Source organism: Acomys minous (genome assembly GCF_964271855.1).
Source record: "Acomys minous genome assembly, chromosome: 8".
Classification (NCBI taxonomy): Eukaryota; Metazoa; Chordata; class Mammalia; order Rodentia; family Muridae; genus Acomys; species Acomys minous.
Window position 1 is genome coordinate 86,008,187 of NC_140489.1, and position 15,513 is coordinate 86,023,699.

At 44.7% G+C, this 15,513-nt stretch overlaps 1 protein-coding gene across 1 annotated transcript; it reads left to right on the forward strand.

Annotated features, from left to right (window-relative positions):
* The first annotated feature begins 1,158 nt into the window (after positions 1-1,158).
* On the forward strand, positions 1,159-15,180 carry RSAD2 (radical S-adenosyl methionine domain containing 2). Its single transcript, XM_084791858.1, has 6 exons — positions 1,159-1,630; positions 3,626-3,787; positions 6,970-7,199; positions 8,949-9,098; positions 10,856-10,888; positions 12,455-15,180. The coding sequence occupies exons 1-6, from the start codon at positions 1,285-1,287 to the stop codon at positions 12,617-12,619; spliced, it is 1,086 nt and encodes a 361-aa protein (XP_084647984.1). The 5' UTR covers positions 1,159-1,284; the 3' UTR covers positions 12,620-15,180.
* Positions 15,181-15,513: the final 333 nt, after the last annotated feature.

Sequence of the window (15,513 nt, forward strand, 5' to 3'; positions counted from 1 at the left end):
TAATGTGTTGTCCAGAGGAACTTGATTACCAAAATACAGGCACTTGCTCGCCTGGACGAAAGGCAACCAGCCACATGCTGCACAGTGTAACTGTCAGGATGTTAGAACTATACTATGCTGGCAAAGCTTTAAAAAGAAAGAGTTTGAGAATTATATACACTGTATGTCCTTTTACAATATAAAGGCCGAAAAGATGTAATTACTAAGGAATCAAGTTTGCCAGGCTACAGGGGAAGAGGATGAACTAAGCCCTGATTAGACTTGATGAGCTGGGATGGGGGTAGAGGGGGCCCCTCTTCCAGAGGGATAGGGGAGGGAGGATGCAAGGGGGAGAGTGGGACTGGGAGGCTAAGACCTGAATGTAAAGTGAATAAATAAATAACTTTTAAAAGTTAAAATAGATAAATAAATAAATGGTTAACTTTACTATGCTGAATTCCTCTGACATATTTGCTTGAAATATACCATTTATTTTTTCTTTTCTTTTCTTTTCTTTCTTTCTTTTCCATTTATTTATTTATTTATTTATTTATTTATTTATTTATTTATTTATTTGAGACAGGGTTTCTCTGTGTAGCCTTGAGTGTACTGGACTCGCTTTGCAGACCAGGCTGGCTTCGAACTCACAGAGATCTGCCTGCCTCTGCCTCCCAAGTGCTGGGATTAAAGGTATGTGCCACCACGCCCGGCAATATAGCATTTCTTAATTTCTTTTCCTTCCTCTTTGAGAGAGTTGGGAGGTACTGCCAAAGGTCAGCATACACCTGATTTGCTACATACAATATTATAAAACTTGGTTTTGTTGTTTTGTTTTGTTGTTTTGGTTGTTTGGTGAGTGTGAGGTGGGTGGAGAATGACAGAAGAATATTTTTAAATTGTTAAATATGCGTAGATAATCCTTCCAAGAGGCTTAACACGTGTGTGTGTGTGTGTGTGTGTTAAAATAACAACCTGTAAAGAGGTAGCTATGTGTCTGTCTGTAAGACCCGTGTTTAAGAGACTGGTGGTTGCTGGAATCTTCGCAGCGTGATCAGGACAGAGGATGTTTACATGGGTTGTAGGGGTAGCCTCGAGCCACAGAAAGGCAGTGGGTTGGCCTCCACCCTGAGCTCCAGTCTTGGCTCCGGTTCAACTTTCATTTTCAGAAAACAGAAACCCTGCTCAGCTGAGACTTCCTCAAGGGAGGTATTTCCCTCCTCCTTGTGACAGAATGCTCGGCGGAGGGTGTGGCTGGTCTGCAGCTTATAAACCCTCACAGGCAGCCACAGGTGTGTACTGATCACAATGGGGATGCTGGTGCCCACCGCGCTTGCGCTTGCTGCGTGGCTGCTGAGCCTGTTCCAGCAGCAGCTGGGCTCCCTCTGGAGTGGCTTCCTCATCCTGTTCTGCTGGCTGAGAGTAGCGCTGTGGTGGCTAGGTCCTGGAAAGGGACGTCCACACGTCCGGGGTGAGCCTGAGGAGACCCAAGAAGAACAGGACAGTGCTCAGCCCACAACCCCCGTTAGTGTCAATTACCACTTCACTCGTCAGTGCAACTACAAATGCGGCTTCTGCTTCCACACAGCCAAGACATCCTTCGTGCTGCCCCTGGAGGAGGCCAAGCGAGGACTGCTTCTGCTCAAACAGGCTGGTAAGTTCCTAGCCCAGGCAGAAGCCAGGATGCTCCGTGACAGAGAGTTGCACAGGACGCGCGCGTGGGAAGGGCTCCGTAAGAACTAGACACCAGGCAGGGAGCAGGGAGCTTTGCGTGAACGGGAGAGGAGCATTGGGAAGACAAGAAGGACCTCTGAGAAGGAGCCTGTTGGGGCCATGGAACAAACACTTGCTCCTGTGAACAGAAATGTGTGGTCAGTAGGACCTGTTCCTCCTCGTGTTTGGAAACAGGCATTCAGGAAAGTTGCATCACTGGAAGAGTTTGCCAAGAGGACTCTGATTTTCAGAAACACTAAGGGAGGAAAAGGGGAGGGAAGAGCCAAGTCCTCCATGTGAACAGCCTGCCAGAAGTTTCACCCTGCTCCATCTGTGTTCCTTGTTGGAAACTTTTCTCTCTCTTAAAAAAAAATCTGTGTGTAACATGATGCTTGTGTGTGTGTGTGTGTGTGTGTGTGTGTGTGTGTGTGTGTGTGTTAGTCTATTCATCTGCTTGGCATAGCAAGCCCGTGAACATCAAAGGACCACTTCAGGTGTCAATCTGGTCCTAGCCTTCCACCTTGTCTGAGACAGGCCCCTCTGCTGTGCTTTGCTGTTGCTGTGCAATGTTGATTAGCATTTAAGCCTCACAGATTTTCACATCTTCTTCTGGAATCCTGGAGTGGGAGGGCTGGGCTGGCCTTACAAACTCTCAGGTTTCTTCGGGTATTGGGGAACCCAAACACAACTTCTCAGAGTTGTGCAACAAGTGTAACACACACACACACACACACACACACACACACACACACACACACACACACACCTCCAGCCCCATATGAGCCTTAAAATAACTTCTGACAAGAGTGTCAGAAGGAGCTCCTCAGGTTTGCTGTCCTTCTCCATCCACCACTCTCAGGTATGAATTCAGCAGTGAAGTTCAAATGCAGCATCTTCTCTGAGCCCTCACCTTCCCTTCTCCCCTCCCCCTCACCTCAGTCCTCCTTTCTACTCCTTCCAGAGCCCCTACTCACCTAGAGACTGCCTTCTCTTTCTACCTACTCTTGGGCTGAAGCACAATAGACATGTCTACACGCCAAGCATGCTAGCTACACTCCCAGATGACTCACTCTGCCAAGAGGTTTCCCTGGAGCACAGGGGGAGGGGGAGGGGGGTCGGAGAGACCTGGTGGCCAGTGTTCCAGGTGCATGCTGGCCTCAGGCCACCACCCTGCCCCCTGGGGACTCCCAACTGGATTTCTGAGGCTCCTGTTAGGCTCGCCTGCTCCTGGGCTAAGGAAAGCATACAGTCCGCCACCCTGAGCTGATTCACTCAGCTCCAGTCTGTACCGGCTCATTAGCCACAGATCGTGAGGCTTCTTACCTCACTGGGACCTACACCAAGGTCTAGTCTTTTCTCTCCAGAAATTTGGTGATGTAGTAACCATCTCTGCTTTCCTAACTGAAGCGTGGTGTCTCCTTAAAATGCCGTGTTTAGATTCACCTGCCCACTCATGGAAGTCTTAGCTGTTTGACAGCGCAAGGCTCTGAGCCCTGACAACACAAAGGTTGTGAGATCACAGCACACACACACACACACACACACACACACACACACACACACACACACACACATACACATACACACAAAGTTAAAAGATGACAATAATGAGATTTATATTTGTGTATGTGTGTGCATGTGCATTTGTTGATGTCCTCAGAGGCATAGGATTCCCTGGAAGGAAGTGTGAGCTGTCCAAGATGGGTGCTGGGAACTGGACTCTGGTCCTCTGAAAGAGCAGCAAATGCTCTTCCCTGCTGAGCTGTCTCTCCAGCCCCATAAACCAATAATGAGTTGTGTTTGGAAATATAACATATGGTATTATATATTATAATATAAACATGATATAAACAATATGATTATTCATAATGTAAAAATATAAATAAGGAAACAGATGTTTGGAAAGTGTGAAAACACAGTCTTTTTCCTCTTGCAGGTATGGAGAAGATCAACTTTTCAGGAGGAGAACCCTTCCTGCAGGACAAGGGTGAATATGTGGGCAAGCTTGTGAGGTTCTGCAAGGAGGAGCTAGCCCTGCCCTCTGTGAGCATAGTGAGCAATGGCAGCCTTATCCGGGAAAAGTGGTTCAAGGACTATGGTAAGTTTCCTTGGATGACACCTTGGTCACTGCAACTCATACTGTTGACACCTGAAGCCCACCCTGGCCTCCATGTCTGGGGAACAAGGAGAATAGCAAATTTAATCTGATGCTGTCTACTCCAATATCTCCTGTGTATGTATGTATAATCTGTGTATGGGGTTAGGTTATTGCATTTCTGTCAGGTACCAAATAAGCAGATATGGGGAAACATAACAGGCAGGCCAGCACACAGCTCTTTGCTACGCCTTCTAATTTACTGTGCTCAGATAACAGTGTCTGAGCTTAGCCATTACTGAAGAAAATAAACATACTCTACAGCTATATATAAATGCTTCTATTAGAGGCAAGGCTTACTACTGAATGCCTTTAATCCTAGAACTCAGGAGACAGAGACAAATGAATCTCTGCCATCCTGATCTATATAGGGAGTTGTAGGTCAGGCAGGGCTATCTAGTAACTTTTTTTTTTAATCCCTGTTAGGACTAAACTGATTGCAAATCTAGTCACACCGGAAGCTCACATCACCATATCACATAGCCTGGCTGAATTCAGGGGCTCTTAAGATTTTCTGAGAACCTCACTGATTGAGTTTACCATGTTTGTAGTGTCTTTGGAGCAATAAATGGCATGAGGCAGCTCTTGAAAAACTGCGCAGTTATGACTACTTTCTGCTTAGAAGACAGTTATAACTTCCCTTCAGGGCTCCTTTTCTGACTTTGCTTTGTGGTCCTATGGGGCTCTGGAGCCATTCAAAGGGAAGGCTGGCACTTTTGGTTCATAACGTCACAGAACGCATCTGCAGGCTGTACTTGTGGGTGAGGCTGTCTATGAAGTTTGGTCAGGCAGGGAGGATTTCTAGAATCAGGGACAGTGGCTCTTGGAGGAAGCTGTGGTAGCACATAAAACCAGACTTCTGTGAAAGAAGGCACTGGGGAGAGACCACTGGGAGGTGTAACATGAGGCTGAAAGAAGATGATAGCAGCAGTGTGAATAGAGAGCCGTGGACTGTCTTCGGGGGCGGGGTCCCTGGACAACATCCTTCTTACAGGATAGGCTCAAAGTATCTGTCCCTGTAGCAAGGACTGTGGACAGGAGGATCACTGCAGTACAGTGTCAGAGACTGGCCACCCAGAAATGGATGTAACCTAGAGAGAAAGAAACACACAGGCTGAAAAAGCCAAATGCAATGCCCTCCTCATAGTAGTCAGGTGGCTGCCAATTACAAATGCTAAATGACTTTTGCACTAGACGGAAATTTGCCATATCCTCAAATTATCCAGGATACATAAAACAATATTCTGTGTTAAAGATGCCAATTAAGAATGTTTGCAAATAACTTAAAATCGGGTCTCATATGTGTATGAGGAAAAATCTGGTCAGAGCCTTCCAACCCCTCCAAGTTAGGAGTTTGCCTAGACTCTTTCAGTAAGAGCAAATATAGAGCCCAACACAGCAGGGCCCAGGTGTGAATCATTGCATGAGAGAGGACAGCTGCTCCTAAGCCCATCTCTAACCGAACCCACACAGGTTCTGCGTCTTCCTAGCAGCAAACCTTGGGCAATGTTTGGGTTGTCTTCACACAGGAGCCTTACTTGGGTCCTGGATCAGAGTGTCACAAAGTGCTGGTCACTCAGGCACGTATTGTTAAATGCATAGCCACTAGGACACCATTGAAATATACAAGTACATCACACATGTGTCTACACAATTCTGACCATGGCCCCGTGGCTGCAGCTTACACACGTCACCCATTGTGGTTACACAGGCTGGAGCAGCAGCCATATATGCAGGGAATGCCCAGTACCCCCAACCGAGCCTCAGGGCTTCTGGAAAAACTTAAGGACTGAGCAAAGAGATGGACTTTTTCAAACCATTCCTCCCAAGAGCTATGACCAAGAGGAGGGGACATCATAGAAAGCGCCAAAGGTGGAGAGGTGTCAGGATGCAGTGACATATTCACAGATGTTCAGTGCTCATAAATCAGCCAGCCAAGGCGCTACTGGAAGGGACTGGTCTTATGTGTTTGGTTTTGAACTTCTATTTTCCTTTGGTTTTGTTAGAGACAATATATCCAGTTGCCTCATCCTGGTATGATATCCCTTTAGGAACTTACTTGAGATCAAGACTTGACACACTTTGAGTTGTTTTAAATAACAGCCTTATTCTGGCTCGGTGTGTGCTTATTAAATACAGGTAACATGAATTAAGCCTAAAGTAGCTCAAATTAATCTTTCCATGGTTATAGGGAATCGTGCCCCAAAGCGGATTTAGAACTCGCAGCTTCCATAATGCGAAAAGAATTTTTAAGATAAAGCAGAGAAGTTTGGAATTTTTCAATAACCAGGTCCGTTATGAGAACAATCTTGGCTCGGGGATGCCTATCCTTCTCAGGCAGGGAGGGGCAGGGGGCAGGGGAGGAAGAGAGGGGGCTGCAGGAAACATAGAGGAAAAAAACTGAAGCTGCAGAAACCAGTGAAGAGAAGCCCAAAACTATGATCACTTTCAATATTTTCTGAGCTCTTCAAGTGATTCCTTATCAGAACTCTTAATGCAGCGTGGTCTTCAGGATGGAGCCTGTATGTACTGTGATACCTATGCTCAGCTTCCCTTTACCTGTGGTTTTTTGGGGAGGTTTGTTTGTTTGTTTTTGTTTTTGTAGCCTCTAGATCAGTTGTACCTGACATAACACAGAGTGTCTGCAAATATGTACTTAGTAAATAAAATGAATAAGCTGTGTCAAAAGAAAGCTCCTGGTCCTGGCAAAAACACTAGCCAGTTTTGTCTGTGTGCTGGGCAAAGCAAGTCTATAGTTAGTTGTTCTTAATTGATATAAATAGGCTTCATAATTTATATAACCTTTATGATGAAACAAGTGAAAAACCTGATTAAAAATATACCAATGGTTACTCAGGCACATACATATACGTAGAGTTTAAAACTGATCACATTAAGTAGCTCTGTGCTCTTATTATGCACATATGTATTTTAATGATAATATACATACCATGTGTAACTCACATCTCTGATGAGACAGGGGATCACAAAATTCTTTAAAACACAACTGGAAGACAATGGTCTTACTGTAAAGAGGTGTAAATGAAGTTGAAGGATGTTGGAAAATTATTATTACTATCATCATCATCATCATCATCATCATCATCATCATCATTTTCCTACAGGAGAGTATTTGGATATTCTCGCTATCTCCTGTGACAGCTTTGATGAGCAGGTTAATGTCCTCATTGGCCGTGGTCAAGGAAAAAAGAACCATGTGGAAAACCTTCAAAAGCTGAGGAAGTGGTGCTGGGATTACAAGGTGGCTTTCAAGATCAATTCCGTCATTAATCGCTTCAATGTGGACGAAGACATGAATGAGCACATCAGGGCTCTGGGTCCTGTCCGCTGGAAGGTGAGTCCACACTGGGACACAGTTGGCTTGACTCCACAAAACACTCGGGAGAAGCTTGGCTCAGTGACACTAAAGACAACAGCAACACCAAGGACTCTGGAATTTTCTAACCAGGACCTTGACTTCTCTCCATTACAGTTGCATCCTCACTATTCTTTGTCTCATATTCTGTTTCCAAAATCTTGAAATGATTTTCCTCTGGAATTTTCTTAGAGTAAAGATCACGGCCATGTTGAGTGCTAGGAGATGTTCTGAAGAATAAATTATCAATAAAAGAACATGTCTTCCCACTCTAGGCTTGTGTATTGTTGGGGCTAGCTGTTCTTAAATTCCTATGTTCTTAAGTTTGCATGGTGACAGGGGAAGTCTATAGAGCAATGTCAGCCATTACTCCAAAGTGTATTCCTTAGGACTGGCCCAGATAGCAGCCCCTGGAAGTCCCAGGATTGCAGGATCCAAGCTAGCTTATCATAGATAGGTCCCACAGTGCACAGGGGAAAATGACTACAAATTCAGATTTTCTAGCCCTGGCTGCTCAGGTCCCACCAACAGGGTGCTAAGGGGGCAGCTTCTTGAATTCCTTTCTGCATCCACTCATGTCCAATAAGGATAGGCCTGGTGGGGAGTGTTGGTATGTGCAGACATTTTTAATAAGCCACATGGTGATTCCTATGCAGCTCCTTTGAATCTATGCCTGGAGACAGAGTAAACACACCCAAGGATAGGATTAGGGAATTGAGTTTTGACAAGGACCATAACACAGAGGGTGCATGTTTCATGACACTTGTGTGTGGAGACCATGGGAAGGTGGGGTGTACCAAGGTGAAATGCAGAACATCATGGAAGAAATTGTATTTTCAAAGCAGGGAAGAATTTGCTCATGTAGGGCTGACCCAGGCAAGAGGATCCCAGCTAGGCCAGAGTCAGGCTCACCCAAGGAAAGCTGTCATTTCAAGGTGGCCTTTGATCTTGTTTAGATACAAAATGAGCCAAGATAGTGGGGGGATAAAGATATGATATAAACTTTTCCCCTTCATTATACTGTAATATGCTTGGAAGTAGGTTTGGGGGAAGCTAAAAATGCTATATATTTTAAAGATTTAAATATATATATATTTGTATTGAAAACAAATGTGAGCAACACCCTCAGGCACAGAATAAATGGAGCACAGCTAAAGAAAGATGGATGGTAGACAGAGCCAGGACTGACCAACGGAGAGGCAGAGACCACTGATAGAGGAGCTCAGAGCCCTAAGCCTTGCCCCTCTAGCCACTTGGCATGCTGCTCATCTTTCCCCTCCCTCACCTTAGTGCTACTTTGACTCTTACTGCCCCTCACTGGTCTCCCTTCATCCTCTTATTCTTAAAATCCATCCACACATGTTCCCTCCTTACTTTGGACTGCTCTTTTCTCACGGCCTTTTCCCTCTGAACAGTTACCTCAAGAGACTGGTTCACAGCGGTAAGGGTCAGTTCCTGCTTCTTAGAAATCTCTGATGTCTGTGGGCTCATTACTGAGCTAAGCAATGCCTCAAGAGAAATCATCTTTACCTCACCAGCTCCATCACCTGTGGCTCAGAGCCTCATATTCTAAGTCCTCACAGACTTAGCAGTGACTAGCAATTGTGTTCTCAGCTCGCTAGTCCTGACCTGGGCAGAGTCAGCCCTTGGGAAGGCTTTTCTCTTCCCTGTACGCTTGGACTGAACGATGGTGCGAGGCTCTTGCCTGACACATGCTTCCTCTTCCAGGTTTTCCAGTGCCTCCTAATTGACGGTGAGAACTCGGGAGAAGATGCCCTGAGGGAAGCAGAAAGATTTCTTATAAGCGATGAAGAATTTGAAGCGTTCTTAGAGCGTCACAAAGAGGTGTCCTGCTTGGTGCCTGAATCTAACCAGAAGGTTGTATGCAGCAAAAGCTGCCTTGCTCACTCTCACATAGCTACACTGACTCCAAGTGGGGGAGGAAGGGGGTGACTCTCCTTCATGAGAGCTTGGCAATTGTCATCTTTTTTTGTTCTAGATATTCTGGAAGGAGAAGGGGGAGGAGTACAATCCTAGAACCAAAGAGATGGAGGTCCAATATGGCCACCTACCATATGGGGTGGGGCTCTTCAGTGACACTGATTTCTTTTCTACCCAAGAATACGTCTGACTAGACCACCCCAGAGATGATGTGATTAAACGTATAATCATATGTATATCTCTAGTATAAAATTAACACACACACACACTCTACGTGTGTGGGAAGCATACAGATAGTACTCACACAATGAAGAAAGGCATGGCTGCTTCCATGTTGGTGTCAGTATTGTTACGACTGTCCCTTACAGTGATAATCTGTAGTGATTATGTTAAAAGTAGGGTAAAATGTAGAGGAAATGGCCTGCCAATTCTCAGGGTCTATATGTAAAGTTGCCAAGGAGAGAGGTTGCACTATATTCTATTATTATTTTATTTGTGTTTTGCATTATTTGTTTATTTGTTTGTTTTGATGATGATTATGTCTTTCATAGTTTGATTAAGAGCTGGTTAACTGGGTCACAGACTGTGTGACCTGCATATCCAGAAATGTGTCTTTCTTGGGAGAATGCCTGCCTAGCATGCAGGAAAGTCTGGGTTTAATCACCAGCATAACCAAAAAACAAAACAAAACAAAACAAAAACAAAAAACAAATTCCACAAAAACCAAACAAACAAACTAAAACAACAACAACAAAAACAAAAACAAAAAAATTCCAAATATGAAATAGCCAGCCAACCAACAACAACAACAAAAACATGTTACTGCAAGTCTGTAATCTAGCATTCAGGAAAAGGTATCAGTAAGACCAAAAACTCAAGGACATTCTTTGGTATGTAGTGAGTTTGAGGTCAGCCTAGGCTACCTGATGCCTTGTCAAAAAAAGCGGGTATATAGGAAGAAGAGAAGGAGGAGGAGGAAGGGAGGAAGAGAAGGAGGAAAGATGAAAGGAAAAGAAAGGAGGGGGAAATAAAGATGGAAGGAAACAAGAGGAAAAAAGAGAAATAATCTTATTTACTGTCTAGCCTTTACTAGGGGAAAAGGTTCTCTCTCTGTCTCTCTGCCTCTCTCTCTCTCTCTCTCTCTCTCTCTCTCTCTCTCTCTCACACACACACACACACACACACACACACACACACACACACACACACTGCACCCCCATACAGACAGCACAATAGTGCCCAGCATGGTCAGGAGCTTCAGACATGGTGTCCTTTGCAGAGGACACAACTTGAGTGTTGAAACCTGAGAGATTCCTTTAATGTTGGCCACTGTGGTAGGGACTGAGAGATGTCAACCACAGCTCTTTTGGAAATAGCTGGAGGGGTAAAAGAAGCCAGGGTGCTCAAAGCAGCCTGCAGGATAGAATTCTTTTGGTCTAAGGCAGAAAATCCAGAAGAACTGGAAGGAACGAACCCTGCAGACCTTCCACTGTTGAGGGCCAGTCCAAAGGCCTGCAAATGGGTGGAGAATGAGGGAAGCAGAAAATGCAACACACACACACACACACACACACACACACACACACACACACACACACACCATCCAAGGGACAGCCAGTAAGGCATACAAAATGAAATAAGCAGTGTGTTTTGGAAGACACCTAAATTTTTATTCTTTTTTTTTTCCACTGCAGATGAAAGACTCCTACCTTATTCTGGATGAATATGTGAGTATTCCCCACGAGCTATAAGATCACTGGAAAGCTAGCAGTGCAGCAATGCCCAGGGTGTACTGAAATGAGCATATTCAGAGCATGTCCATCCTACCCAGGGCCCCTCTGGTGGTTTTATTGTCAGCGTGGTACAGCCCTGGCTTCACATGCCAAGTTCCTTCCCAGCACATCCCAGAGCATAATCCTGGAGTTGGATTGGCATTAGCCACCATGAGATGACATCCCAGGTGGCCATGCATCTGCAGAGATTGTAAGGATGTCACACTCCGTGGAGGCCTCCACTGTGTGGTCTGGCATGGATTTAAGGATCCACTGTCTTGGATAACCCAGAGGCTGCCATCACCTCCCGCTGCAGATGAACTTTGACAATGGGAGGAAGTCTCATTGTCCCCTTCAGACACCGCCAACATTATCTCTAGGACCATTGCTTCCAAAGGAAAACCCGCCCTTATTTAAAAAAAGAATGAAACCGCACTGACTTTCCTTTTCTTTGTTGTAGTTATTTAGACCTTTTGGATTTATAGCTTTTGCTGATATTCTCAGCAAAGAACAAACAATTCCATCCTAGGCTGTGTTTTTAAAAATGAGCTACAAAAAGAACAAAGGGCACACTCTTGACCCTGGCTTTTTGAGAAATATTTGTTACAACTCTTGTGTTTTGTTATTTTCAAATTAATCAGCAATAAATTATAGCAGTTGCATTTACTGTCAACGAGAATTTTATGCAATGTAAGAGGGAAGGTGACCACAGAGATGTTTAGTTTATGTGTCTAAAAATGAGGAAGAAAATAAAAGTTGTTTTTGGAGTGGAAACTGTCATGATTGGCTGGAGGTTTTGAACAACGCTCTTCAGTAAGAGCTCTCCACACAGTTGGAACAAACATGGAAGAATCAAACTATGATTTTTTTTCCCAAGTGGAGCCCCTGATGGGCTACAGGGAGGCACAGGTGCAGCTGTCCTCCACCACCCTGTGTCTTCTGGTTGTCTATGGATTGCTGTTACTGAAAATGCAGTCTGTTTTTTTTTCTTTGTGTACGGAGACACACAAGAAAAAAAAGACCTCATTCCTGCCCAATGCTGGGAAGGAAAGAGTCAGTGGGTAGGACGCGCTTGGGAACTTCTCTCCTTGTCCCAGCTCTTGCCCACCTCAGTAGCCTCTGTCTTATCATGTCACACACACAGCTGCCAGTTTACTGAAGCCATTCAGCTGAGTGTCTTCTGCCACTCCGTTCTGCTCTATGCTCTCAATTATCTCAGCACGCAGTGCCTAAACAAATCCAGATGCTTATGTTTTAAAGGAAGTCTATTTTTAATGTCCTCTCCACTGCATCAGAGGATCAGGTAGTAAGACTGTACTGCTCATGACGTCACCCCTAAATATGTTCAAGCCATCCTCTCCATGGATGTGAGCTGCGCAAGTTGGAGATGGAGCCTGAAGAGTTAAGGGTCTATCTTAGATCTCAGTACACATTTGCCATGGCTGGGATATCACAAATACTTTTAAGAGGCGCTGCAGTTTTACAGGATAAGGCTACTTATTTCTTCCTTCTGCTTCCCAGATGCGTTTTCTGAACTGTACCGGTGGCCGGAAGGACCCTTCCAAGTCCATCCTGGATGTCGGGGTGAAGGAAGCGATAAAATTCAGTGGATTTGATGAAAAGATGTTTCTGAAGCGCGGAGGGAAGTATGTCTGGAGCAAGGCTGACCTGAAGCTGGACTGGTGAGGCGGAGGCAAGACGAGACGGAGCCCCTAAGAGGCTGGACTGGTGAGGCGGAGACGAGACGGAGCCCCTGAGCAGCTACGGGGAGGCCCAGGGGCAGCTGTCCTCCACCTCCCTGCATCTTCTGGCTGTCTAAGGATTGCTGTTATGGAGAATGCAGTCTGCTGGGTTTTTTTGGTTTTTTGTTTGTTTGTTTGTTTTCTTTCAGTTTGACCGAACTAAGAAAGGAGTAAAAGCATTCTATGACAGCTTGTACAACAGATAATTTTCCTGTGCACAGGGACCGAGTTCAGTTCACGGAAGAGCAAGGTTCAACATTTAATATGTATCTGAATTTTTATGTGAATTTTACTGTGAATCTCATATTTCCTCTTCCCCCCCCCCCACTCGGGAAAGTGGGGTTATTTTCTGCTAAATATGCCAGTTTTGTCACCAGGAAACATCACAAAACGTGTCCTTCACTTACCACTGCTTATTCTGATACTTTTCTGCTTCGGAATCTTGGACACTTTACTCAGAAGTGTAGACTCAATCCAATCTCATAGAGGCATAAATGAGAATCTGACGCACTTGCTGAGAGCATGTGGGAGGCATTACCACCGAGCACTGCTGCTCATGGCCCCAGCATCCACTGCTGCTGCTGCTGCTGCTGCTGCTGCTGCTTCAAGAACGACTGTTCTATACCATACCAGCTCCTTCAAGATTCCAGAAAAAAAAACCGGTACTGAGGCTCCCTGAGTCTGCCTTGCTAAAACAGGAGTTTGAGTAAAAGGTGGCCTCACCTTTCTGAAAAGCAACAGTGGCTGCGTTGGCACATCCATAAGAGTCATGGGCATCATGGGTAGGATGGCCTTTGCTGGGAATATGAAATTTGACTGGCTTCGTATAATGCTCCTTAGCATATTTCTCAAGAAACTCCGAAATAAGAGCTAGAATATGGCGGCATAGAGAAAAACCAGTCCCTTCTCTAAACCAAAAAGGCAGAAGAAAGAATATGACTTAGTCAATATCTTCTTCCTGTGGAAGCATTGCATGAGTTTATCAAACACAGACAGCGCCTCACAGCTTGGAAATTTTCCACCTAAGAAATTCAACATCCCCTGCAATTTCACTGCTGACACTAGAGGGCGCCGAGATGTAGGACTGCACTGACCATCTCAGAAATTTTGTTTCAGGGTCTATTTTTAGGACTTGATGAATTTGGGTCCTGTTCCTCCATTGTTTGCTTGGTTTTGTTTTTTTGGTGCTTGTATCAATACTAAGAATTTTTCCAAGGAACTGGAATCTTAGGTATTTTTCTCACAAAAGATGTTCATACTTCCTTTAGGTCACTATAATTGAATTGAGGCATGCTTTTGTCTCATCAAAGATAGGTCAGGTTGTTCCGTGTTTTCTACTTTGTTTGTGTGTTTGTTTACTTACTTTTGCTTGAGTATGGATATAGCTCTGTAGCCCAGGCTGGCCTGGAACTCATGATACCCTGTCTTAACCTCCCAAGTGCTGGGCATCACTCTTGTATATTACCCAACTTCTATATAGATAGTTTTAAGAGAAAATTTAAGAGAAAAAGAGTTATGTTTTCCTTTGCAGAGATTTTATATTTTCTAGTTAAATCCTGTGTACTTAGTTTACCTTGGAACATGTGCAGACACCCACTAGGTCACATGACAGGAACACGAACTTGAAGGTGCCATGCAGTCCTCTGAGTTGGAGTATATTTTCTCCTAGCTGAGGAAACATTCATGATTCTATCCTCTAAAGAAAGTACAGCATGAAGAGAGAGACCTTCGGAAATGAATCGTTTTAATGCACCCCAACTGTCTCTTCTACTCCTAACCCCTTGTGTGTACGCAGGATGTGTGAGGCCTCTATGCTTAAAATATTTAAAAATCCCCTGAAAGAATTATATTTTATCATCATTGTAAAAATCAGACTTGGAGTAGACCACACATTGGTTTACTTGTTTAGTGTTAAGTCTGGGTGTTCATTTCGTGAAACACCTGCCCTCTCCTGGGAAAGTGAGGAGTGATCTCATTGACATTTGCAAAGCAGCACAGAGAGATAGCTTGTGTCAGATGAGAGATCGGGTGGTTAGACTGTGAGCAGGGATTCACTTAAGAACTTCCGAGGGCAGGACACCCCACACTGATCTTAAAGCCACTGGCATCTCTATTAAAAGGGGTTAATTTCTTTTAAGCCAAGAGCTACTTGGTGTAATTTGGCTAAATTAGTTGAAAATACGGGGCTGGAGCTTAGGTTTGAGCTGCATTGGAGTGTGGGGTCTAATGGTTGCATAGAGAAACAGCCCAACAATAGAACCCAGTAGCAGTTGGTTCCTTCTGGCAATGAGTCAGCCCATGCCCTACCCTCTTAATGAACTGGTGGTGTGTAATATGTCATTATTAGACAATGAACTGTCATGCAGGCCTCATGTGTGTCCACATGAAGTTTAGTATTCAGGGATATATGCATATGCATGTAGAATTGCACTGTATTTTGAGGCATTTGGTCTAATGTACGGTAACATGTTCCGTGTATTAAAGTGTTCTGTACATGGCCTAAGACTCTGTGTGTTAGTCTCTCTTTGGTGCGTTATAGTCACTGTGTGCTTTTTCGTAGTGAGTTTGCTAGAGGCAAGGTCACCTGGGAGACACGCCTCCAGGTGTGTCTTTATTTTCAATTAATTTGTTTATTTGCTCATTTCCTATCCCAATCGCAACCCCACTCTCTCCTCTACTCCAAGCCCCACCCTTCCACCGGTTTCCACATACCCCTCTGGGTACCAACCCACCCTGGCACATCAAGTCACATCAGGACTAAGTGCCTCCTCTTTGACTGAGGCAAAGCAAGGCAACTCTGCTAGGGAAATGGGATCAAGAGTGAGATAACAGAGTCCA

What these genes read in the sequence shown, in the direction of transcription:
- RSAD2 (XM_084791858.1), top strand. Translation starts at nt 1,285, where the DNA reads ATGGGGATGCTGGTGCCCACCGCGCTTGCGCTTGCTGCGTGGCTGCTG. An exon ending in AAAGTGGTTCAAGGACTATG is followed by an intron (nt 3,788 to 6,969) that starts GTAAGTTTCCTT and finishes ATTTTCCTACAG; the next exon opens with GAGAGTATTTGGATATTCTC. An exon ending in TGGGTCCTGTCCGCTGGAAG is followed by an intron (nt 7,200 to 8,948) that starts GTGAGTCCACAC and finishes TTCCTCTTCCAG; the next exon opens with GTTTTCCAGTGCCTCCTAAT.